Here is a 24011-nt window from a genome sequence, read left to right as displayed (position 1 = left end):
GAGAATGTGTTATGTATTGAAGTTCTCACCCTAGGCCACTAGGGGTGTGTGTAGATAGTTCATTCTGCTGCAGTTTTCACTCAGGTCCGCACATGCAAATGAGGGATTGAAAGTGACGTTCAAGGATTGGGTAACTACAGAAAGTTGTTACTGTTGCTTGTAGCTGAGTTCTATATAAGCAGGCTGCTGAGCCCTTCAGCTCACTTCTGTTCCAGCCTGAGAATAAACAAGAGCTGCTTGAAAATCACTGTGTCGTCTGCTGTGTCCACCCACTACTTAACATAAAAACAAATAGATTATTCAACTAATACAGTGGTACCTGGGTTTAAGAATAGTCCCGTTTATGAACGATTTGGTTTACAAACTCCGCAAAACCGGAAGTAGTGTCCTGGTTTGCGAACTTTACCTCAGTCTAAGAACGGAAGCCGAACGGTGGAAGGGCACCTGCAGCAGGAGGCCTCATTAGGGAAAGCGCGCCTCGGTTTATTATAATAAATTTATTAAAACGGTCGCAGACCAGCTCCAGCTTATACAACAAATCACATAGCAAAACATAAGAGGGATACAAAAAGCATTACAGTGCAAGTCAAACAGCAATTTAGATTAAATGTTAGCATGCCCCCACTGGTTACCGTTAAAAGGTTCAGCCGTTAAGAAGCTCTTGTTTCCTACGTCTAATGGCAGATACACAAAATTTAGCTACATTGATCGTGATTTCAGGGTCCTTGTCATCTACCAAGGCTCTTAGACGTTGGGATTCAGGTTCATTCTTGCACTTTTGTAGGACCGGTGTAATGAAGGTCAACCGTAAGTCCTCATAGAAACTACAGTGTAACAGCACATGTAGCGCGCCTCGGTTTAAGAACGGACTTCTGGAACGGATTAAGTTTGTAAACCGAGGTACCACTGTACACTGAAATATATTATGTTAGGGGAAATTTCTTGCAAAGATTTGTACATTACTAGAAACTGCACTAAAATGCGAGCAAATATTCACGATTATCTGCAAAAACAACAACAAACAAGTTTCTGCGGTGGCTCCCCATCTGTGGAATGCTCTCCTCAGAGCAGCTTATCTGGTGCCTTCATTAGGCCTACATATATTTATGTGAGAAGCAAGAACGTTTCTCTGAACCAGGCCCTTGGATGATTAAAAAATCGATGGCCTTTAAAAGTGTGTTTGTGGGAGGCAGGTTATTGGTTTGCATTTGTGTTTTTCTGTTAAGCATTGTGTGGTCTCTTTTTGTATTTTTATATGCCCTCCGATCTTTGGATCAAAGGCGGTCTACAAATTTAATAAATACAAATAAATTAAAAATAAGTAACTGTGGAGAACCGGTTTTAAGATTGGGGAAAAAAAATGAGAAGCTGAGTGAACTGACCTTGGCAGCTCTTTTCATCGCTACTCCTGAGTAAACATGTGCAAAATGCTTAACTTGGTTGGATCATGCCTATTTATTTTATTTTACAGTTTTTACATGGAGGGTAGAGTAAGGTTTAAAAACTTTACATATACAGTGGTACCTTGGTACTCAAATGCCTTTGTTCCCAAACGCCAAAAACCCAGAAATAAGTGTTCCGGTTTTTTAACGTTTTTTGGAAGCCAAACATCCAATTCGGCTGTCGGCTATTGTTTCTGGGGCGCCTGCACCAATGAGAAGCTGCGCCTTGGTTTTCGAAGATTTCGGAAGTCAAATGGACTTCTGGAATGGATTAAGTTTGGCGCTTTTGTTTTTGCTATTTATTTTTGCGTTTTTGAGGCTTTTTCCGTTAATTTGTTTTTGTGACTGTATGGAACCCAGTTCAGCTACTGATTGATTGATAGTGTGACTGCGGAAATGGATAAAAGCCCCCCCCCCCCCATCCCAACAATATCATCAGTGCAGGTAAGAAATAAAAATAATTTTTATTTTTATCATCTACAATTGTGTCTTATTTATTTTATAGCACAGTACATTGATTATTGCTTTCATTTTATGGATCAATGGTCTCCATGTTAAATTGCTGTTTTAGGGGTTGTTTTTAAAAGTCTGGAACAGATTAATCTGTTTTGCATTACTTTCTATGGGAAAGTGCGCCTTGGTTTTGGAACGCTTTGGTTTTGGAACGGACTTCTGGAACAGATTCTGTTTGAGGAAATCCGGGGACATTCCGGGGACAGATTTTGTCTGGGGACAGATTTGTAAATCCGGGGACTGTCCCCGGGAAATGGGGACGTCTGGTAACCATATGTTAAAGGGATCCGTGGGTGTGGATCCTGTCTGAAGCCCAGATATGGGACCCCATCGGGGGCCCTGGGGGAGCTTGCAGTTGATTGACATGAGGGGTGGCCAACTCCCAAGTGACTGCGATCTACTCACAGAGTTAAAAACTGGCAGTGATCTACCCCATTTGGGGGGGGGGGGTTCGTGTCAAAGTTGTTGAGTTTTTTTCAGGGACGAGGTAAAATGTTGGGCTTTTTTTTAGGGGAGCCACAGTTGTTCAGCTTCTTGGGGGGGAGCCAATGATCTACCTGTGATCTACTGCAGACGTCCAGTGATCTACTGGTAGATCACGATCTACCTGTTGGACATGCCTGATGTACATCAACAGGGCTCCCCCTACTGGTGGACCCTCATGAGACTACCTGCATGGCGGGCAGGAGTCAGATATAGTCGGTTCAGTTCCAGTGCCTAAGCCAGGGGTCTGCAACCTTTAAGACACAAAGAGCCACTTGGACCCGTTTCCAAAGGGGGAAAAAACAACTGGGAGCCGCAAAACCATTGCGACATTTAAAACAAATATAACGCTGCATATATTGTTTCTTACCTTAATGCAATAATAATAAATAATGTATAGGAGCCAATGCAAAGTATAATTAGTAAAAACAACAAGAATAAGTTCTTACTTTTTTGCATTGACTCAGGGGCGTACCCAGGATCAAAACTGGGGGGGGGGGCAAGCCATGGTCGTTCAGGTTGTGACATTTCAGCACGGAAAGGCGAATGAAACCAAAATTTTAGGGAAATTATATATAATTATAGCAGTGCTTTATTACAGTAGTTATTACAATTATTTGCTTGGTTTTTTTAAATTTTTATTCTAGTTACATGTCTTATACCAGGGGTGGCCAACTCCCAAGAAACTGTGATCTACTTTCAGCAGTGATCTACCCCCGTTTTTTGGGGTTCAGCTCAAAGTTGTTTTTTGGGGGGTGTGGTGGGTGGGAGAGAGGGCTTCCCCCTCTAAGATAGGTTGGCAAGAAAACTAATAAAGAAAGAAAAAGGGGGGGTGGGAATGGAAAAGTGGGGTGGAAAAATATAAATTGGGGTGGGGTGGGGTGGGGAGAATATCTATTAAAAATATGTAGTAGTTTAAAAAATAAAAATAAAGGGGGGAAATCTTTTTCTTTTTCCTTTTTTTGAAAACAAAAACAAAAGGGGAAGAGAAAAGAAAAAGGGGGGATAGAGGGAGAAAAGGGTAATAATAAAAATTCAAATAGAGTGGCTGCAGCAGCTGTGGGGGGTGTTTGTTTGTTTTTCGTTTGTTTGTTTGTTTTAAAAATGGGATTTCTCCCCTTGGATTAAAAAAGGAGGGGAGGAAGAAAAAGAGAGGGGGGTGGGAGAGCAAGGCAAAAAGCCCAAAAGCAAAAAACAGGTTGGGGGGGAGGAAATCACGCCAGGCACTGCAGCGCGCCGGCCTCGGGGCTCTGGGCCCCCGAGCCGCCCTTGGGGCCGTCTTGAGCATGTACACCGCCCGCAGCGAGCGCTGGTGAAGCACCGGTTGGCGGAGGTTTCAGAAGCAGCCCGGACGTTTTCGCCGCCGCCGCCCCAAAGCAGCTCTACTTCATCCTGTCGGCGACCATCACCGCCCTCCCGTCACGGCGACGCCTGGCCCGCCTGCTCCGCCCTCCGCACGGCCGCTTTGAAAAGGATTCCGCCCGACAGAGGCCGCTCAAAACAGGGGCCGCTCCAATCGCCGCCGCCACCTCCCGCCGCCTTTATTATCCTGACTCTTCTCTCTCTCTCTCTCTCTCTCTCTCTCTCTCTCTCTCTCTCGATAACTCGCAAAGCCCACCTCCTTCTTCTCCCCGCCCTAACGCCACCCTCATTGGCATGTTCCCCTCAAACAGGAACAGGCATCCCGGCGGCTCATTGGCCGGACGAAGCATCGCTCTCCCGTGCCCGCCTCCCGCCTTCATCCTCTGTGGCTACCTTGGCGGTAAGGCCCCGGCTCCGAGCCTATGCGCCAAGGCATCTGTCCTGCCAATCGGCACGCCGAGGTGGTAAAAGCTCAGCCCTCCCCACACGCTTATTGGTGTGAAGAAGTCGCTTCCTCTCTCTGGGAGTGGTCAAGGTGGACATCAATCTTGGGTCTGTCCTCAAGAACCCCGAGAAGGCTGAGAAAGACCGCCCAGCTGTTCAACGTTGATGCGGATTATTCATGGTTTTTTTGGCCCTTTTTTTGCCGATAACCATTTAATTATTATTGAAAGGGCATTGAAAGGGGGCATGCTGGAGCCGCGGGAGACCTGTCAGAGAGCCGCATGCGGCTCCGGAGCCGCAGGTTGCTGACCCCCGGCCTAAGCCAATACAGCTCACATCTGTCACCAATAAAAAGTTGTGGCCTTATTTATCCCATTAACCCGAAATATTGGTGTCGGTGTGTTTTATTATCCAAGAAATGGGGGAGGGCTCGGGGCCTTGCCATGCAAGTGGAATAGGCTTTTGCAGAAGATGACAGACTCCCCTTTGTTGGTGGCTTTTAAGCAGAGGCTGGAAAAGTCACTTCTCATGGACCCTTAGGATAAGGTTACCAGACGTCCCCATTTCCCGGGGACGGTCCCAGGATTTACAAATCAGACCTCTGACAAAACCCATCTATTTAGTAGGAAGTGGAAAAGTGTCCCCGGATTCATTGAAAAAAAAATCTGGTAACCTTACTTTAGGAGCAGATTTCCCACATGAACGGGTGTGTGTGTGTGTGTGTGTGTGTGTGTGTGTGGACAAGATGACCTCTAAAGTCCTTCCCAACTCATTGATTCTACCCCACCCTTTTATTTGTTTTTAGCCCATATCCTCATTATATATATACCTTCCCACTCTAAAATCTGGTAACGAAAATCTTCCATCTGGCATCCTGGCAGCCGCTGCTGAACACGCTTCTTTGCACTCCTGGGAGATCTGGGGGCTTGTTTGCTTCTTTTGAAAGAGAACAGTTAAGGCCCTCCCCTTGAGCTTTCCATTATTCTTATCTGCTTTATCGCTGTTGCTTTAATGCCGGGTCTGGGGTTTGTTACTGTTTTCCCTCCATTGTTTCATTTGCTGTTTTATCACTGCCTGCTTTTATCTGTATTGTTAATTGCACCCTGTTTGGGAAGCTGCTGAGTGAAAAAGCAGGCTAAAAATTGTCTAAAACAAACAAACCATTCAGGACAGCTAACACTGTAATAGCGGTACAGGGTTTCCACTGATTTTTATTTTATTTTAAGAGATCTTTATATCTAACTCTTTGTTCCATTCTCCAGGTGGTGGTGAATTGTGTGGCCAGGAAATCAATCAGCACGACTCTCTGCTGCCACCTCAAGTCTTATATAGATACTAAAAAGTAAAGGAAGCTGTGCTCTCTTTTTTTGGGGGGGGGGGGGGTGTCAAGCAAAATGTCAGAAAATAATGAGCAAGCTTTCGGGTTCTTCCTCATGCTGGGTGCTAAGCAGGGCAAGGAGAGAAAAATAATATGGCGATGTTGAACCCACAGAGCAGGCATAGGCAAACCCGGCCCTCCAGATGTTTCGGGACTACAACTCCCATGATCCCAGCTAACAGGACCAGTGGTCAAAGATGATGGGAATTGTAGTCCCAAAACATATGGAGGGCCGAGTCTGCCTATGTCTGCCACGGAGTCTAGTCACAGTCTTAATAATGGAGACTAAAAATGCAGGCTTTGTGGCTGACATCAAGACAGATGTCTCTGTCCTTCTCTGCCCCTTAAACATCTAGTCCAGAGTTCTGAAGATCTCTACAGCTAGCAGACCCTCCAAGTGTCCCTACTTTCCAGGGAGCAGTCCCAGATGCACAGAAGCCGTCCCAGTTTCTGATTTGATCCCAGAGTGTCCTGCTTTTCCTTAGGATGTCCCTATTTTCATCAGAGAAATGTTGGAGGGTATGGAGCCTACCTGTTTCTCCTACTGTACTTGCTTGCAGGAGAAGGCAGCTTTACTGCTTCATCAGGGAAATATATTGTTTTGTGTTTCGTTTTACCGGCTGCAGGTGACCCTGACAAGAGTGGCTGCGCATGCAAAGTCCATCCTTTCCCCAATACCCCTTGGCCCACATTTGCCAGTACCCAAGGCCCACTTTTCACGAGGTGCAGAGCAAGACAAACTGGCAACACAGGTCCTTCTTGTTACCAGCCTGGGGGCCCGGTTCTGCAAAGAGGTTAAGACACTAACAACGTTATCCGCCTTTCTTTTGACCCGGTAAGAAACTCTGCATGTGTGCACTTGCTGCCGCCCCCCACCACCCCACCAGCACCACCACACCAATCAAAACACCTGGGTACTCCAAGTAACCCTTTCATAAATAGGGGAAAGTTTCTGTTTCTTGATACTTGTGGTTGGAAAAATCCCTCAGTTTTATTCATTTTGCCTTCTGGGAAAGATACCTTTTTCAAAAATGACAATCATGAGCATTCATTCAAGTTAGTCTGGAATCCAACCTCCTCTGTTGGCCTCTCAACATTCGCCACATGTAAATTGGTGCATATGGACACAAATCTGCTCAGAGCCAGTGTGGTGTAGTGGTTAAGAGCAGTAGACTCGTAATCTGGTGAATCGGGTTTGCGGCCCTGCTCCTCCACATGCAGCTGCTGCTTCTTTGAAGTCTCTCAGCCTCACTCACCTCACAAGCGTGTTTGTTGTGGGGGAGGAAGGGAAAGGAGAATGTTAGCCGCTTTGAGACTCCTCCGGGTAGTGATAAAGCGGGATATCAAATCCGGACTCCTCCTCCTCCTCCCCCCCCCACGATAGAGGAACATGTAAATTTGGGGGTTCTCCGTTTCCCATTTTTCCAATCTTAAATTCAGTTCTCCACATCAATTTGCTTAAAAAGGAAAAAAAAATCATGAAACTTCACAAGCAGTTTCATGCGAATTTCTCTTTATACCATTGCAGGCAATTTTGACTAACATACAATATTTTTTTTCTTTGCAGAGCAGCTTGGGGCAACAATGCTTTTTAGATGTTACTTTCATGAACAGATGCATTTTCACGTGCACCTTATTCTGTGCATTTGTGAGCACATTACTTGGCTGGGGAACTGCATTGGAAACTTCGGGAAACTGCACGTTGTGAAGGACGGTCATGTTTCAAATTACATCTCGTTTTGAAAACAGTGAATGAGGTGCGTTCACCTTTAAACGAGAACGGAATGAAATTACCCTGCCCCTTCACCAGCCATAGCCATCTGTCCCCATTTCTAACATATTGCTGCATGTTAGAACTGTAGCGTTTTGCAATTACGTGTATTAAAGTATTCCTATATTGGGATGCAGTTATGGTCACCTTGCTCCTACACAACACAGGAGGAGGAAGGGCAGAAGAGGCTACTGCAGAATCATGGAATCGTGGAGCTGGAAAGGAAAGGACCCCGAGTGTCATCTAGTCCAACCCCTGGCAATGCAGGAATCCTGCCCACAGCCGTCCCTTGGGTGAGCTCAAACCATTAACCTTCTGGTTAACAACCAGATACACTGACCCACTGTGCCACAACATAGTTGGAAGCGCTCTCATAGGGCATTAAGTGGGGAAACTCTGGCCCCTCACGCCAAATTTGGCCAGTGAGGCTGTCCCAGGCAAGGCAGGCCCACTCACCATGCACCCAACATCAAGCATGGAACTCTCACAAGCCCAAACCCGGGTCTAAGCAGAATGGAAACCCCCGCTAAAGCAAAGTCCCCCCCCGCCTTTTCATTTCAGAAGCAGTTTCAGCACAAAAGCCCTCCCTCCATCACTAAATCCGACCAAAACCGAGGCTCTGATTCCCAGGGATTAAAGTGAGTTTGGACTTCAAAGCAGCTCAGAGGCAGCAAAATAAAAGGGTCTTCGCTTTCGCAGCTGTTTCAAGGCCTCTTTGGGACTTCAAAGCACCAAATCCCCTGATGCCACCAGGCGATTGATAAGTCAGTGGAAGGGGGGGAGCCTCTTAAATATCTGGCCTGTGACCCCAAAAAGGTCCCCACCCTTGTTGGGGGCCATCCATTTGAACCTCCTCCTGGACATATGGCTGGCTAGACTCTGCTGAAACACCTCCACACACCCCTCATTTCACTGTAGAACTGCTCTTACCAGTTACAGGTAGGTAGCCGTGTTGGTCTGCCATAGTCAAAACAAAATAAAAAATAAAAAAATTCCTTCCAGTAGCACCTTAGAGACCAACTAAGTTTGTTCTTGTTCACACGAAAGCTCATACCAAGAACAAACTTGGTCTAGGTGCTACTGGAAGGAATTTTTTTATTTTTTATTTTGTTTTGCTCTTAGCAGTTAATGAGTATTTCATTCAAAATCTGCACTCCTGTAACTTAAGCCCATGAGATCTAGGCCACATTCATGCCAGGATACCCTCCAAGTGTCCCGATTTTCCAGGGACAATCTCGGAATTACACAGCCTCCGCTGCCAGCCTCCTTCCTTGGGAAGGTTGTAACAGGTGCTGGAGAGCAGGCGAGGAGGAGACTGAGAAATGTCCCTATTTTCACCTGAGGAATGTTGGAAGATATGGCCATACATTTGCGAGATGTACCGGTAGTTTGTTAAAGGTGCTTAAGAGTTGTTGGGTGACCCTTATTCCCCTGGCAGAGCTCCAAATTCCAGGGTGGTGTAACAATCAATTCCTCTTCTTTGGGAATCAAAGCTCTAGAAGAGGAACAGGCGCCACCCAACAACTCTCAGCATCCTTAACAAACTACAGCTCCCATAATTCTTTGAGAGAATCCATGACTGTTTATAAAGTGATATCACAGTGCTTTAAATGCATGGCATGAATGTGACCTTAGCTTTGGCTTCTAGAAAAGCAGAGAACCAGCCTTTCACCTCTTCTGTATAGTAGCTGTTCAGTTTAATAAACAAATGGGAGGGGGCAGGAATGTCCCTCAATGGCATTTGGGCTAAGCCAATGGTAGCAACCAGGACTCCGCGATCATCACCTGAGGCCCTTCCTCATGTGCCTCTTCTGCAAAAGGTCTGGAAAACGGGCCTTTTCTGTGGTGGCTACCTGCTTGTGAAATGGTCTCCCCAGGGAGGCTCGCCTGGCACCATCATTACAGATATTTAGGCAGCAAGCAAAAGCATTCCTCTTCTTCTAGACGTTTGGCTAATTAAACAATCTATGTCATAAGCATTTTTGTGTTTTTGTATTGAAAACTGGCCTGACGTCCTTAGATGAAGAGTGATACAGTGGTGCCTTGCAAGACAAAATTAATCCGTTCCACGAGTTGTTTCGTCTTGTGAAAATTTCGTCTTGTGAAGCGCGGTTTCTCATAGGAATGCATTGTGCGGGGGGGGGGGGGATCACAAACTGTTTTTGTCTTGCGAAGCACGACCATAGTAAAATTCGTCTTGCGAGTCACCTAAAAAACCGCAAAACCCTTTCGTCTAGCGAGTTTTTTGTTGCGCGAGGCATTCGTCTTGCGAGGTACCACTGTATAGATATTTCAATAAATATACATAGGGTTGCCATACGTCCGAATTTTGGCAGCTGATGTCTACAGTGCTGATCTTGCTGTTTATCCATAAAAATAGCTCAAAAACGGCATTTTTAAAAAGCGATTTTGCCCCCCAAAAAGAAAAACGAAAAGCTCAACAACATTCCTGCCTGGATTTTCACTGTTTGAAATATGGCAACTCTAATAAATAAAAAAATAAAAAAATAAGATAAAGTAAAATAAAATAAATAAATATACTTTGATGAAAAAAGAGGGGTAGCACCAGCATACAAAAAGATCGCGTCTGTTTTCATCTGTGAAGTGGTGAGGACACACAAACACTCACTAACTCACTAATATAATTAGCAACACAGAACTGGTTTCTTACCTGCAATAGACAGCCTTTCCCACTCCACTCATGCATTCCTCAACACAGTCACAGTGACTCTTCCAAAACAACAGGCTGACTCTCCCTATGCAAGCAGGTATGACTCCCTCCGCCCATTCCGGGGGGGGGGGGAATACATTCCACGCGGAACAATCACAAACTCAGCACACATTTTATTGGTTTTGCATAATTTAGTTTTTTCCTTCTTTTTCGGTTTTCTGAGAACTTAAAAAGGTTCTTGTGTTTTGGAAGAGGGGGTGGGATATTTTCCTTGTCGGGAAAAGGACAGCGCGAGTTGCTAAACAAAACATAAAGATTGGAAGGATTATTACATTGGGGGGGGGCAGAGAGAGAGCTGGGCAGGGTACTAGCCTCACTCCCTGACCGCTGCGGAAAAGCTGTGCGGCTCCCACTCATTGCTGATCTACTGCAAGGAACGTCATGTACTGGTAACCCTTTGCAATTTTCCTCCTGGAGGATGAGAAACACACCTTTTCCTTTAAGAAGACTCCCTCCACCCACAAAAATAAAAATAAAAACCTACCTCTTCCCCCTACCCCAATCCAACCTGTGCTTTGGAACAGCTGTGTGACAGGTAGAAATCCAACAGACAGATTTTCCCCATCACCTAACATTGTTGGGAGAAGCTTCCTGGTTGAATTTATGTTAGCCAGCAATTACTGGCCCAGGAGTTAAGTGTTTGCAGCCTTGCATCTCTGCGCAAGCCAATCTGTGACTCCAGCCCAATAATTCCTCAAGCAAACTTCACCCTGGATCCCCGGACACGCTAACAAAATTGCACTTTCACACTTCTTTTCTCCCTCTTTCCCAACTTCACTCGTCAGACAGCCACTCCAGAGTTCTTAACCCCATATATCATTCCTACGGCCTTCTGCAGGGAAAAAAAACAACGAGATGTCCTGCAAATTGCCCCTCCCAATATCCTCCAGAGCGGACCCTTTGGAGGCCCCAAGCACCTCTCCCCAAAATGAAGAGGCAGCAGATTTAAGGCAAAAGGCAAAGGAAGTCCTCGCTTAGCCCAAGGAACTCGCTGTGATGCACTAGCAGAAATGGCTTTTCACGAAAGGGATCACGTACCAGTATAAGCAGAGAAGAGAGGTCTGCTACGCCATAGTGGCCGGAAGCAGAGCCGGGTAGTTCAGACATATTTATAACACCGACTGCCACATGCCAGGAAACGCACAAGGGTTGGACAGCACCATCATACTCTGCCTCTAAAGCTAGACACACACACACACCCGGAAGATCTGGTTGGTCACTGTTGGAAGACATAGCTTGACTCATCTCACAGGTCTTAACTGGTCGCGCCAGGAGACCTGGCACCATTTGGGCACTGCATCCTTTATTCCACACTGTCCCAGGACAGGCCAAGTCTTTAAAAAGCAAGGGGGAAGCCGGGGACTCCTATTTCCTGAAGGAGTGGGGAGGACGGATCTCGTACTGTTGCTCCCAGACTGGCAGTGTAGAAACGGGAGAACGTGCAGCTTCTTCCTCCCCCACAACGCATGCAGCAGCCAGTACAACAGGGTGGGGCAGAGTGCTTCAGGGCAGGCCCCAAACGTGGATCTGTAGGCGCCAGGGGTCACCTGACTGTGCTCAGCCAGTTCCCAGCTTCGCTTGACTCATGGGGCACGACCAGCAGCAGCTCGCAAGGGCCCTGGGACAGTACTTCCTGCAGGAACACCCTGTGGTGAAGAGAAGGGAAGGAAGAAGAGGTCATGGACAGGAATGTAGAAAGCTGCCATTGGTCCATCTAGCTCGGTATTGTCCATACCTGAAGGAGCGTCTCCACCTCCATCGTTCAGCCCAGACACTGAGGTCCAGTTCCGAGGGCCTTCTGGCGGTTCCCTCACTGCGAGAAGTGAGGTAACAGAACCAGGCAGAGGGCCTTCTCGGTTGTGGCGCCAGCCCTGTGGAACACCCTCCCGTCAGATGTCAAGGAAATAAACAACTATCTGACTTCTAAGACATCTGAAGGCAGCCCTGTTTAGGGAAGTTTGAATGTTTGATGTTTTATCGTGTGTTTAGTATTCTGTTGGGTGCCACCCAGAGTGGCTGGGGAAACCCAGCCAGATGGGTGGGGTATAAATAATAAATTATTATTATTATTATTACTACTACTACTACTACTACTACTCCTCTTGACTAGCGGTAGCAATTTGGGGGGTTTGCACAGGGGGCGATTGCTGGAGACACCAGCAATTGAACCTGGAATATTCTGCACAGAAGGCAGGTGGTCAAAGGTTCTTCCCCAAACGGGATCTAGCAGGGTCTCCCAAAGCAAACTCCAAACACCCATTGGCAGAATTCCGGTTGCAGAACCGTTGCCACACAAAATTGCCGTGGCTGTTTTCCAAACTTCACCTTTGCCCTGCTGCCAGCTCACACCAGAAGGAAATTGCTCATTTTGCCCGGCACTAGTAAGACTTCCAAGTGGGGTGTAGCGTTCCAAGAGGAAGAACAAAATTCCAGGAGAGTTACTGGACTGGTCTTTATCAAAGGCAAAAAGGCACTGCAGTGTCTCTGGGGAGTAGCTGGCTTACCGTGGCTTTTGACGGCAAGAGGTTATATGCTTTGATGCTCTAGCAGCTGTTCAGATTATGGATGACATTCATGTCTCACGCCCCCAGATGACCAGGCTGTGTTCTCCACGTTCCTACCATCTTGTGCCTCCTCACGTGGTTAGCTTGGTTGATCCTGCAATGACCCTTTTGCTCGGTGCACACCCCAATTTTAACACTCTAGTTCATGAATCCGATGAAAAAATGAAAAAAATATTGCCTGCATGATCTCTGGCTACAAGAAGTCGCTCTGGTTTTCTTGATTTAGTTCCTCTTTACTGACTTGCCTTTGCGCTATCAGGTTTTCAACGCAACTTACAACCCAAAGTCAGTCACATACATTCTGAAAGTGGAACACACAGCAACAGAACCAGCAGCACCACAGCCTAGTGATAGAACACATGCGCTGCTTGCCGAAGGGCCTTTAGGTTCAATTCCAAGAATATCCAGGTAAGTACTGGAAGAGATCTCTCTCTGAAAACCTGCAGAGCTGCTGGTGGTCAGTGTAGGCCGGGAAGGGGGAACCTGTGGCCCTCCAGATTGTTGCTGGACTACAACGCCCATGATCCCAGACAACTGGGTTGATGGGAGTTGCAGTCCAACATTCTGGAGGATCACAGGGTCCCCATTCCTGGTGTAGACAATACTTAGTTACATGGACCAATGCTCTTACTTGGTGCAAGGCAATTGCCTGTGATTGTAACAGGCAGGAAAGAAACAAACAACCTATCACATTATTATTACCTGTCAAAGTTCAGCAGAAGAAAATTGTTTTTAAGCCGCTGCTGGATTGACATCTTATTCTCTCGAAAAGCCAAGGGCTCCCACTCAGTCAGATTTCTTTACCATTTTTAATACATATAAAAATCGTGGGTGGCAAATGCCACCTTTAAAGCAATTACCTGCTGTCCAAGAAGAGCAAATGCCTATTAAAAATGCCAGTTGTGTCACATCCATGCATCACCTTGTGAAACAAAGCGCTCCGGGGCTATTGCTGTTTCCTCATGAGCAACTGGAATCCATATGCTAGCCTGCCCCTTACTTGGAAGCAAGTAACACTGTGCTCAGTTGGTGCTGCTCACAAGTAAGCACACAAAAGGACTGCACCCTAAGAACTCTTTAGCAGCCTGAGTTTTAACACAGTGTCTGCAAACTGGGAGGATGGTTGCCAAAAGACTCATTGGAAAGAATATCCCCTACGTTGGGGCACTACCATGAAGACAATTTATCTCCAGTGACCACCCATCTATCCTTCCCAAAGGAAGAGGAACCTGGATAACAGCCTCAGTGAGGACCTCAGGGAAAGGGCAGGTTCCTACAGGAGAAGGTGGTTCATCATCATCATCATCATCATCATCATCATCACCACCACCCTGCCCATCTGACAGGGTTGCCCCAGCCACTCTGGGTGGCACCCAACAAAAGAATTTCATTAAAACTTCAAAAAAGCCATTAAAAACTTCCCTGAACATTACTAGGGCAGCCTTCAGATGTCTTCTAAAAATCAGTCAGTAGGGCATTCCACAGGGCAGGTGCCACTACCAAGAAGGCCCTCTGCCTGGTTCCCTGTAGCTTCACATCTCGCAATGAGAGAACCACCAGAAGGTCCTCAGAGCTGGACCTCAGCGTCCTGGCTGAACGATGGGGGTGGAGCATTCTTCAGATACTCTGGCCCTAGGCTATTCTGAGCTGGATTCAGGCGTTGCCTCTCATCGGCGGCAGAAACAGAAGCACCTCTTCTGTAGCATCAGTAGTTGCAAATAGAAAAATGGGACAACGTTCTTTCTTGGATTATGGTCCCTCGGGTCCATTTCCCCAGAGTAACTCTGGCTTAACCCATCATGCAAAGGATATCATCACACAGATACGCAAATGGGGACAGGAAGAGACCTGACTGCTTTCCAGAGCAAGACTTTGCAAAGTACCTCTGGGCTGCCTTCTGCCTGCCCCTCCTGCAAATAAACCCTACCTTTCCGCCTCATTTTAAAATGGCCTTTTGCTCAGGATCCCGGGCACAGTCTTCACTGAGGAAGACGTTTCATTAAATCAGTTCATCTTGCCACCTGCGTATCTGAAGCAAGACTGCGTCAAGGTCACGGTGACTGTGCAGAAATCCACTGAGCACATATCCCAGCACATAACCCTCCAGAGCTGGGGGAATATGTTCCCAGGACCAGACTGTCTGATGGAAAAATTTACCTTCTCTGTATCCAGGCACTTTTTGATTTATTTTTTTTTAACCTGTCTTTTGACCTGGGTCTAATAGCTCCAATTTGGCTGAAGCATCGTAAACTGCAAAAACCATGCATGCCTGGAGGAAATCTGCTAGTGAGGTGTTTGACTCTAATGGTTGGTATTAGCGTGAGGCAAGCTGGCTCTGCCATTTTCTATTCTGCACCCCCAATTCCCAAATACACCATATACTGTTAAGCCTGTATTTTATCGGCAAAGGGTTCTTACGCTTATGTTACATATTCCACTCGCATGCGACTGTGTTTACATGGGTCACTGCGTAATTAATAAATTAATTAGTCTTCTCTTGCTCAGGGCTGCTGCTCAGAAATGAGTGGGTGAAAGGTGTGCCGGGCAGCGGTCCTCAACATGGGAAGACTCGGGACAGGTTGGGCAGCGACTCCGAGCGACTACCAGGCAACAGCTGCAATAGCGTATATGAGCCTCTTTCTCTCTTTCCTCCCCACACGCCCTCCCTATTGAAGTGGGGTGGGTTCCCCACTTTATGCAATTTCACTTACGTTTGCAGGGGCCCAGAACATAAACCCCGTGTAAGTGTGGGGAGAAGGAGCAGCTGTAACCTTCTTAATAAAGCATTGCATTTATCCTTGCACAGCTGCTTGAAGTGAACTTGGTTCTGAATCCCGTACCTGCCTGCTTTGTCACATGCTGCCAAGCTCGTTTTTGTAACTCAAAAGGCAGGGAGTGGACTGTTTGGCTCGTGTCTTTGTGAATCCCAAAGATGTCCAGAGAACGACGTCAGTTTCCTCTGAGCTCAAGAATGGGGGGGGGGGCCTACAGGGGTGGTGGCAGTAACATCTCCCAAATATCTCTCTCTCAAATATATCTCTCATGCTGGCAGCTCAGAATAACAAAAGCTTAATTATTTTTATTATTATTTATTTATACCCCGCCTATCCGGCTGGGCTTCCCCAAGCACTCTGGGCGGCTCCCAACAGAATATTAAAAGCATGATAAAACATCAAACATTAAAAACTTCCCTAAACAGATGTCTTCTAAAAGTCAGATACAGTGGTACCTCTGGTTATGTACTTAATTTGTTCCAGAGGTCCGTTCTTAACCTGAAACTGTTCTTAACCTGAAGCACCACTTTAGCTAATGGGACTTCCAGCTGCTGCTGCGCCACCAGACCACGATTTCTGTTCTTATCCTGAAGCAAAGTTCTTAACCTGAAGCGTTATTTCTGGGTTAGAGGAGTCTGTAAACTGAAGCGTATGTAACCTGCAGCGTATGTAACCCGAGGTACCACTGTAGTTGTTTATTTCCTTGACATCTGATGGGAGGGCATTCCACAGGGCGGGGGCCACCACCGAGAACCCCTCTGCCTGGTTCCCTGTAATCTCATCTCGCTGGGAGGGAACCGCCAGAAGACCCTCGGAGCTGGACTTCAGAATGATGGAGGTGGAGACGCTCCTTTACATGTTGGCAGTGGCGAGATTTTAAAACTACACAAACTTCTTTTTACCACCTACTGCATAGTATTCTTGGGACCCGTGTATCTTCCGGCTCCTCCTCCTGTATATTCCTTCTCCATCTTCACCTTTTCTCTCTCCCACTGCCAAATGACATACCATGAACAGCTACTAAAAGCCAGGCTTTTTTGATAGCAGCACCTACCTATGGACTCTTCTGCGTCGGTGGTTTTTAAGCATAGGTTGGTTGGGCATCTGCCATGGAGGCTTTAGCCGAGTTCCCTGCATTGCAGGGGGTTGGACTACATGACCCTTGGGGTCCCTTTCCAACTCTACAATTCTGTGATTCTATGAATAACTTTTCAAGGGAAGCTTGTCAGGACCCAACACTTCATACTCTTCTAAGAGGCCTGGCAAAGAGAAGACAAGACTATACCAGAAGTCTTTTAACTGAGTTTTCTGATGCTCTTGTTATTTAAGCAATGTCTACCTCCAAAACTGATGGTGTTTGGCTTTCCAGCAAGGTTATAATGTATTTCTTATTTATTGCCAAATGGCCATCTAGCAGGAATGCTATCGCAGTGGATTCCTTAAATCAGCAAAATGAACTTTGAGGTCTCTTTCTCACACTATAAATTCTATTCTACTGCACAATCTGCTTTGGTGTAAGCCAACTCTGATTCACTTTGGGGGCGCGAGGAGAATAAAGGAGGCAGGATATAAAGTATTTTAAAATAAACATCATTGGGACTACACAATAGTCATCCCCAAACCAGCCACAGGAGCAGTACCTGAGGTCAGATTCACCACCGATTGGAGCCGGACCCTTCAGCTTGGAGTCAAGGTTGTAGTAGGTGCCGTCAAGCTGGCGCACAGCGATCCAGTGGCGGCGCCTCACTGGGAGGGACAGGAAGCCCAGACACACATTGGATGGGACGTTGATGATGAAGCCAAGAACCCCTTCCAGGGAGAGCTGCTCTAGGGGCCTAAGGCACAAAGGGAGATGAGACTCATCAAAGAAGGTTTGATTCTGGAGAGAGACAGAGATTTCTCAAGTGACTTGTAGAAACTCAATGGTGTTGAGCTGGTAAGGCTGGTCTCAGCTCGGGAGAGGAGATTAAAAGTCACTTCCACATTCTCCAAAATTCCAGGTCCAACTTTTTAAACGGGAGGAATTCATGGTAGGGGACAACAACTAAAACACCCTATGGCAGGCATGTCCAACTCCCAACAGACTGTGATCTACTCCCACTATAACAAAACTGGCAGTGATCTATCCATTGGATTGAGCAAAGTTGTTGAGATTTTTTTGGGGGGGGAGAGAAGACCAGGGACGCCCTGTGATCAACCAGTAGATCGCAATTGACCTGTTGGAAATGCCTGCCCTATGGGGACTGCAATCATATCAAAAGAGCAAACGGTGGGAGATTTCAGTGGATGAGACTTTGGCCTTCCTTACTCAACATTGCAGCGCAGACCAACTCACCTCGGGTGCTCGCAATTCATCTCCATGCACACAGCGTAACATGGGGGATGAAATGGAGACACTTCCTGCCACCTTGAGCCAGCAAGAGCCCCTCCATGAGCTCAGCTGGGACCAGACGCCAACTGGCTGCCCTCTTTCTCTCCAAACCCTCTCACTGCAGTGGCCACTCCATCCGGTTATTAGAACTGAAGATGCTATGCAACTCTGCTTAGTTCCCCTCCCCCCACCTCTCTCTCCACTTCTCATTCTGTTTTCCTTTCATGTAACAGAATTGCATATTAGATTGTCAGCCGTGGCCGCCAGCAATTTGGAAGAAAAGCATCTCATAAACATAATAAAGAAGCAAGCTAAAAGAGGAAGGTGGAAGAGGATCTGCCAATGGGAGGGAGAAGGACAGAAGCGTGGCAAGTCCGCCACTGTAACAATGGCAAGCCGACAGATGATGGGGAGCCTGCAAAGTCACCTGTGCCAGGGGAAACAGATACACAACAACAGGCTCTCCTCACCTCCGTTTGTCCCACCAGATGGCTTCTAGTCCCACACTTTGAAGAGCTGCCATGATGACGTTGACATCATAATTCCCGGTTCCCAGAAAGCTGCGGTGTGGGTTCCACCTGGCATCTGGGGCCAGCCTGTTGGAGGGAAGAAAGGAGGGACTCATTGTAAGAACCAGAGGGCTGGACGCCAGTGAAAAAAAATAAGGCACATGGAAATTCTTGGGATCAGTGTTCGACCTCAATCCGAGAATTACTGTTTCGAATTATTATTAATGTGTACCCCACCCATCTGACTGGGTCCCCCCAGCCACTCTGGGCAGCTTCCAGCATATATAAAAACATAGTAAAACATTAAACCTTAAAAAGCTTCCTTATACAGGGTTGCCTTCAGATGTTTCCTAAATGTTATTTACAGTGGTACCTCGGGTTACATACGCTTCAGGTTACAAACTCCGCTAACCCAGAAATAACGCTTCAGTTTAAGAACTTTGCTTCAGGATAAGAACAGAAATTGTGCTCTGGCGGCGCAGTGGCAGTGGGAGGTCCCTTTAGCTAAAGTGGTGCTTCAGGTTAAGAACAGTTTCAGGTTAAGAACGGACCTCCAGAATGAATCAAGTACTTAACACAAGGTACCACTGTAATTACTCATCTCCTTAACATCTGATGGCAGGGTGTTCCACAGGACAGGTGCCACTACCACGAAGGCCCTCTGCCTGGTTCCCTGTAGCTTCACTTATCGCAGTGAGGGAACCACCAGAAGGCACTTGAAGCTGGACCTCAGTGTCTGGGCTGAGCGACTGGGGTGGAGATGCTCCTTCAGGTATACGGGGCGAGGGCATTTAGGGGTTTAACCACATCATGTTATCTCTCCTCAATACCCACCTTCTCTGGTCAGCACAACCCTTTAGTATGTATGCATGATTTAACCTAAGTACATCATTACTGAATTGCATTGCAAACTCCCCCAGCCCTATTTCCATCTTCCTCTGTCAAATGCTATATTGTATTCTCCACGAGACAGTCCTTTCTTTCTTCTACTGTATTCTGTAAAAGCACCAACCCAATGATGTTACCATGTAGCTGTTGTTATTTCTTTATTATCATCCTGCAAATTTATTCATTTATTATCAACCTGCAAATTTTTGGTTCTCCTACGTTTGTGCCAGATAAAATACGTGTGTTTCACACGTCCTGTTCCCATTTAAAGTTCGTAGAAACTTGTCCCCGGAGAGAGATACCCTCAAAATATATTGAGAATAAAGGATGTGTACTTCTTTCTATTCAACTGCCTCCTCTGCTTTTCCAGAGAAATATTATACCCCAGGGAAGCGTGCTTGCCCTGAACAACGTTGTATAAAAATGAACAATCAATCAACAGATCTATACTGCAAAAGAAGCAGTATTTCAGATGCGGACTTCACACCTGTTCCATCCACTGGAGTGGCTGCTGAATGCAAGATTTATACCTGCACTGTGCTAATTAAAGTACCACGATGACCAGTGGGTTTAAGTGACTAAAGGAAACAGCATCTCCCACAAAACACCTTGGGAGTTGCCCAGTCCATCCATCAACTGTCAAGGACACAGCTGGACCGTCGGTGACAGACACACAGAATTAGTGCCCTAACCTAGTGCAGTGCTCCCGAATTTAAAGGCGCACGAGAAGAGACTGGCAGGTCCACGCCAAGCGGAAGGGGTGATGCGCCATCATGTGCCAATGCAGAACTGTATTTTAAAGATGATTCACTGAAAGCTAGTTAAGCACAAATTATGCAAAACCTCACACGCAGTGTTCAAAATTAGCCGTGGCTTTCGACCACTTTTGACTCGGAGAAGATGCCTGGGAGCCAGGATGATGCCTGACATTTCCACCATCTGGAGGTGCATGCCTGGGGATCACTGGATCTTGACTGCTTCTTCCACACACTAATGCCCCATCCTGTAGAATTCCATCAGTTGTATTTTTATCTGCACAATCGGAATGAACTTCTGGAACCAAAATGCTTTTCCTGGGCAGCCTGAGCAGGAGCAGTTACCATTAAGAAAGAGGTTGGAATCGGCCAATATATATACGTGGACTGTCCCTGCATCAAGTTACTTTTCTTTAAGTTCTCAAAGCTCTTAACCTAGCTCAAGGTTGTCATCTGAACTAGCCAGATCTATAACTGAGAATCAATCGCAGTCACTCCATCGTTTGAAAAATAAGACTTTAGAGCTGTCTTGCCCCAAAATGGCAATGAGACATTTGGGTTTAAAGAGCTGTTTGGCGCCTAGCTTATATATCTGAGTTTCTAACACTGCTCACATGCATTTCATGGTACTGTGTGACGCGCAGCGGGAATTATTTAAGCAGAGTTTTCATTGAAACAAATAAAACTTCTATTAAGCTTAAAATAAACTTCTTAAAAACAGATCACATATAGAAGACAGGCTCTTCTCTATACAGGCACACACTCTGAGAGGAACTAGCCACCACAGTCAAGGTAAGTAACTCACACAGCACTGATAGACAGTTACAAACTAGAATGGCAGTTATGGCAGTTAGACTCCAACAGCTGTTCCTGGTCTCATGCGTCTTTGTCACATGACACTGTGGGGGCTGTCTATGGGGGCTCTCCAGCAGCCAGCCTGGAGGTTCTAGTCCTCAAGGCTGTCAGATTTGGGGGGCACAGCAGAAAATATGAAGGAGATACAGCCTTCTCCTTCTTCTCCCCCTCGCTCCTTGAAAAAACAATTGACTGTTGGGGAATTTTTAAAGGCGGCGGCCGTAATAAGCCATTTACAGAGCTGAAAGGCTGTTAGGGCATTGACAAAAGGATCCTGCATGCAGAGAAAAGTCTCCTCTGGGAATCTTGAAAGCAGATACAGAGGTATTAGCGAGAGGCGGAAAAAGCACAAGACGTTCCAGCTACAGTACTCACTTCTTGCAGATCTCGTCCGCCGCCTCTTGCGTGAAAATTCGCTCCTGCAGGACGTTGTTGAGGGCATGGACGGCACACAGCTCCAGCCGCTGCCGCTCATGGTAAACCCCAGGAGCTTCATTTCGTCCGGACCCAGACATCAGATCGACGCAGGTCCAAGAGGTTCTTCCTGCAAGAGATCAGCCCTGGGAAAAAAGTCCAATAATGAAATCACAGAAGACAGAGAAGGCAGGCAAATCAATGCAATTGCATTAGTGAGCTACTGCCTGGCTGGTAGTTTCACATCAACTATGTGTACTCTGGCTTTTCTCACTTCAGCCCCTTTCCTCTTTGCTCATTCCGTCTCATCGTTTCCTTTACCCTCTCAAGCGGCTTCCTTTGGTTCTTCTCGGCTACCCCTTTGCCTACTCTGAACCTCTTTTAAGTTGCCCTAGGCGTAACACCTTCTCATGTCACCTGTCTTCTCTTCTACTCATCTCCAAGGCATTCCTACCTGCCACACCCCCCTCTCTCGGATCACAGCAGCTCAGCCAATGGCAGCCAGAGACTCTCCTCCCTCTTTCCACCCGACACCAGCATCAGGGAAGCCCCAACCAATCACTGCCGATACTTCGACCATCATCAACAACACCACAGAAGCCACAAGAGCATAACGACAAATGTTAACTTCCATGGCAGAAAGGCAGTATCTGAATGCAACAAACAACATGGTCCCACCAAAATGAATACTCCTTAAGTCTAAGAGATGGGAGAGAAAGAATCAAAACACATATTACTAAGACACACAGAAACCAAATATTTTAGCCACTAGAATAGTAAAAAAAACAGTGCTTAAAGAAATCACCACCAATATCCATTTATTGGTGAAATTTATTATTTATTGATGTGTTTTTTATACTGCCCATCAACGCAGCAGTCACAGGACAGTGTACAACTAAATAACATACAACTAAATATAATACACGATACAATCGTTACGATCAAAATTCACATAAAATTCATGCAACTAATGTAGCTGCAGCATTAAAACTGACTTCACCGAAAGCGTTTTGAACCATTAGGTCTAAAGTTATTCCTCCACAACATACAGCAGAACCCTATCTACTCAGATGTAAGTCATATTGAATTCAATAATCCAGGGTAAATGGTGTTAGGATTGCAGACTAAAGGCACTTAACGTTTAAAGATCAAAACCGTTTTCCCCCTTCCACCCTGCTTTATTTTGTTTTAACAGGAACAGAAGAGCTGTACTGCAATTTGCTAAAATTATAATTGTCCAAACCAGCCCTCACTAGCCAAGTTCCCCAGGCAAGCAAGGTAATGCTAGCAAAGTACTGTAGTGCCAATTCATGTCACTACTGTACAGGCTTTTAAAAAAGGTCTCCTAAAATATAGAAGCCGCCAGCATACATGCTAGGAAGAAAGACACAGGGCTGCTGTATTCAAACAAGTCCTACTGAGAAAGCAGATCCACAGAAACTAAGGAAACCCCAAGTTACTCCTGCCTTTTAATTCCAGTGGTCCTACTCTGAGTGAAGACTAGCATGGGGGCAGGGAGGTATATTGGTTCGCTTTATTGTGTATTTTGCATTTCCACCCTGCATTTTAATGCTGTAAACCGCCCTGAGATCCATGGACGAAGGACGGTATCCAAATTTGGCAAATAAATAGGAAGCTGAGATCATTCGAACCTGTTTTAGCATTTCAACTTTAGTTACGTTTCAAAGCGCCTTGATTTTATTGCCTGATCTTCTTGCAAAGCACTTTGAGGGCTGCTGTTTTTCTTTAAAAGCAAGCAGTGTATAGATTTTTAGCTAACGAAACGAATAAAACAAACAAACAACATCGAACTGCCCGGACAGGAGAGTTAATTCCCCATGCCCAAACTGTGTTTCCAAAAGCAATTATAAACATATTATTAAAACGTCTAGCGGCCTACATGAGAGCTGACAGCTCATAGTCTTCTATTTCACCAGGAAATTTTTCCTAATCCCAATCTTATATATATATATAACTCCCCGAGAGAGACAACAGAGCTTACAGCTCACAGTCCTTTCCTTTTCGCTAGAAAACTTTCCCTAATCGCAATTTAATAGGTAGCTGCACTGGGCTGGGGGGAGCTGCTGATCCTGCCCAGGCAGGCAGGCAGGCTGCACTCTGTACGTGCTCTAAAGCGCAACTGTTTTAGTTAAAAGAAGCCCTCCCCAGCCCGGGTGGTTGTTGTTGTTGTTTTTAAATCCCCTTCCCCAGCCGGCTTACTAGCGTGGCTAACAATACCCAGACTTCCCAGGAGGAGAAAAATAAATAATAATAACAATAAAAGCATCTTACCCTCGCGAAGCTGGCACTCCAGCAACTAAAACTCCGCACCGTGCCCATCCCCGGGAGCGGCTTCCTTTCAAGGCCAGGCTGACAGTGCAAAGGGCGTGGGCGGCGAACTACCATTCCCAGCGAGCATCGGGCGAGGGCGGCGGGACTTCAGCTCCCGGCATGCCTCGCGGCGGGCGCCGGCCGGAAGGAAGGAATGCGGCCAAACCTCCCTTTCCCCGGATCTGCGCCGGTGACGTAGTGTCGCGTGGGCGGGGACGAACTGCCGGCGCGGTACACGCAGAAGCCACAAAGCGCCCTATGGCAACAGGATAGCGATGCAGTTGAAATAGACAATAAGGCCAAGCAAATGTGAAAATAAAAATAAAATTAATAATAGTAATAAAGTCTAGGAGAGTGAAGAGAAAGAGCCAAAGGCCGGTTAGGGCGGTCAGGTGCAGAAGAGTAGTGCTCCTGCGCCGTCCGTAA

The 24011-nt window shown here is 46.4% G+C and overlaps 1 protein-coding gene across 1 annotated transcript; it reads right to left on the bottom strand.

Annotated features, from left to right (window-relative positions):
- Positions 1-11379: 11379 nt before the first annotated feature.
- On the bottom strand, positions 11380-23676 carry JOSD2 (Josephin domain containing 2). The gene is made up of 5 exons (XM_033169913.1): positions 23547-23676; positions 21216-21400; positions 18304-18429; positions 17103-17297; positions 11380-11770 (listed from the first exon to the last, which is right to left on the bottom strand). Exons 2-5 carry the CDS (start codon positions 21353-21355, stop codon positions 11668-11670), a joined length of 564 nt encoding a protein of 187 aa, XP_033025804.1. The 5' UTR covers positions 21356-21400; positions 23547-23676; the 3' UTR covers positions 11380-11667.
- Positions 23677-24011: the final 335 nt, after the last annotated feature.

Source organism: Lacerta agilis, chromosome 14, assembly GCF_009819535.1.
Source record: "Lacerta agilis isolate rLacAgi1 chromosome 14, rLacAgi1.pri, whole genome shotgun sequence".
In the NCBI taxonomy this organism is placed as follows: Eukaryota; Metazoa; Chordata; class Lepidosauria; order Squamata; family Lacertidae; genus Lacerta; species Lacerta agilis.
Note: the sequence above shows the minus strand (reverse complement) of the source record. Positions and strands in the feature narration are given on the sequence as shown.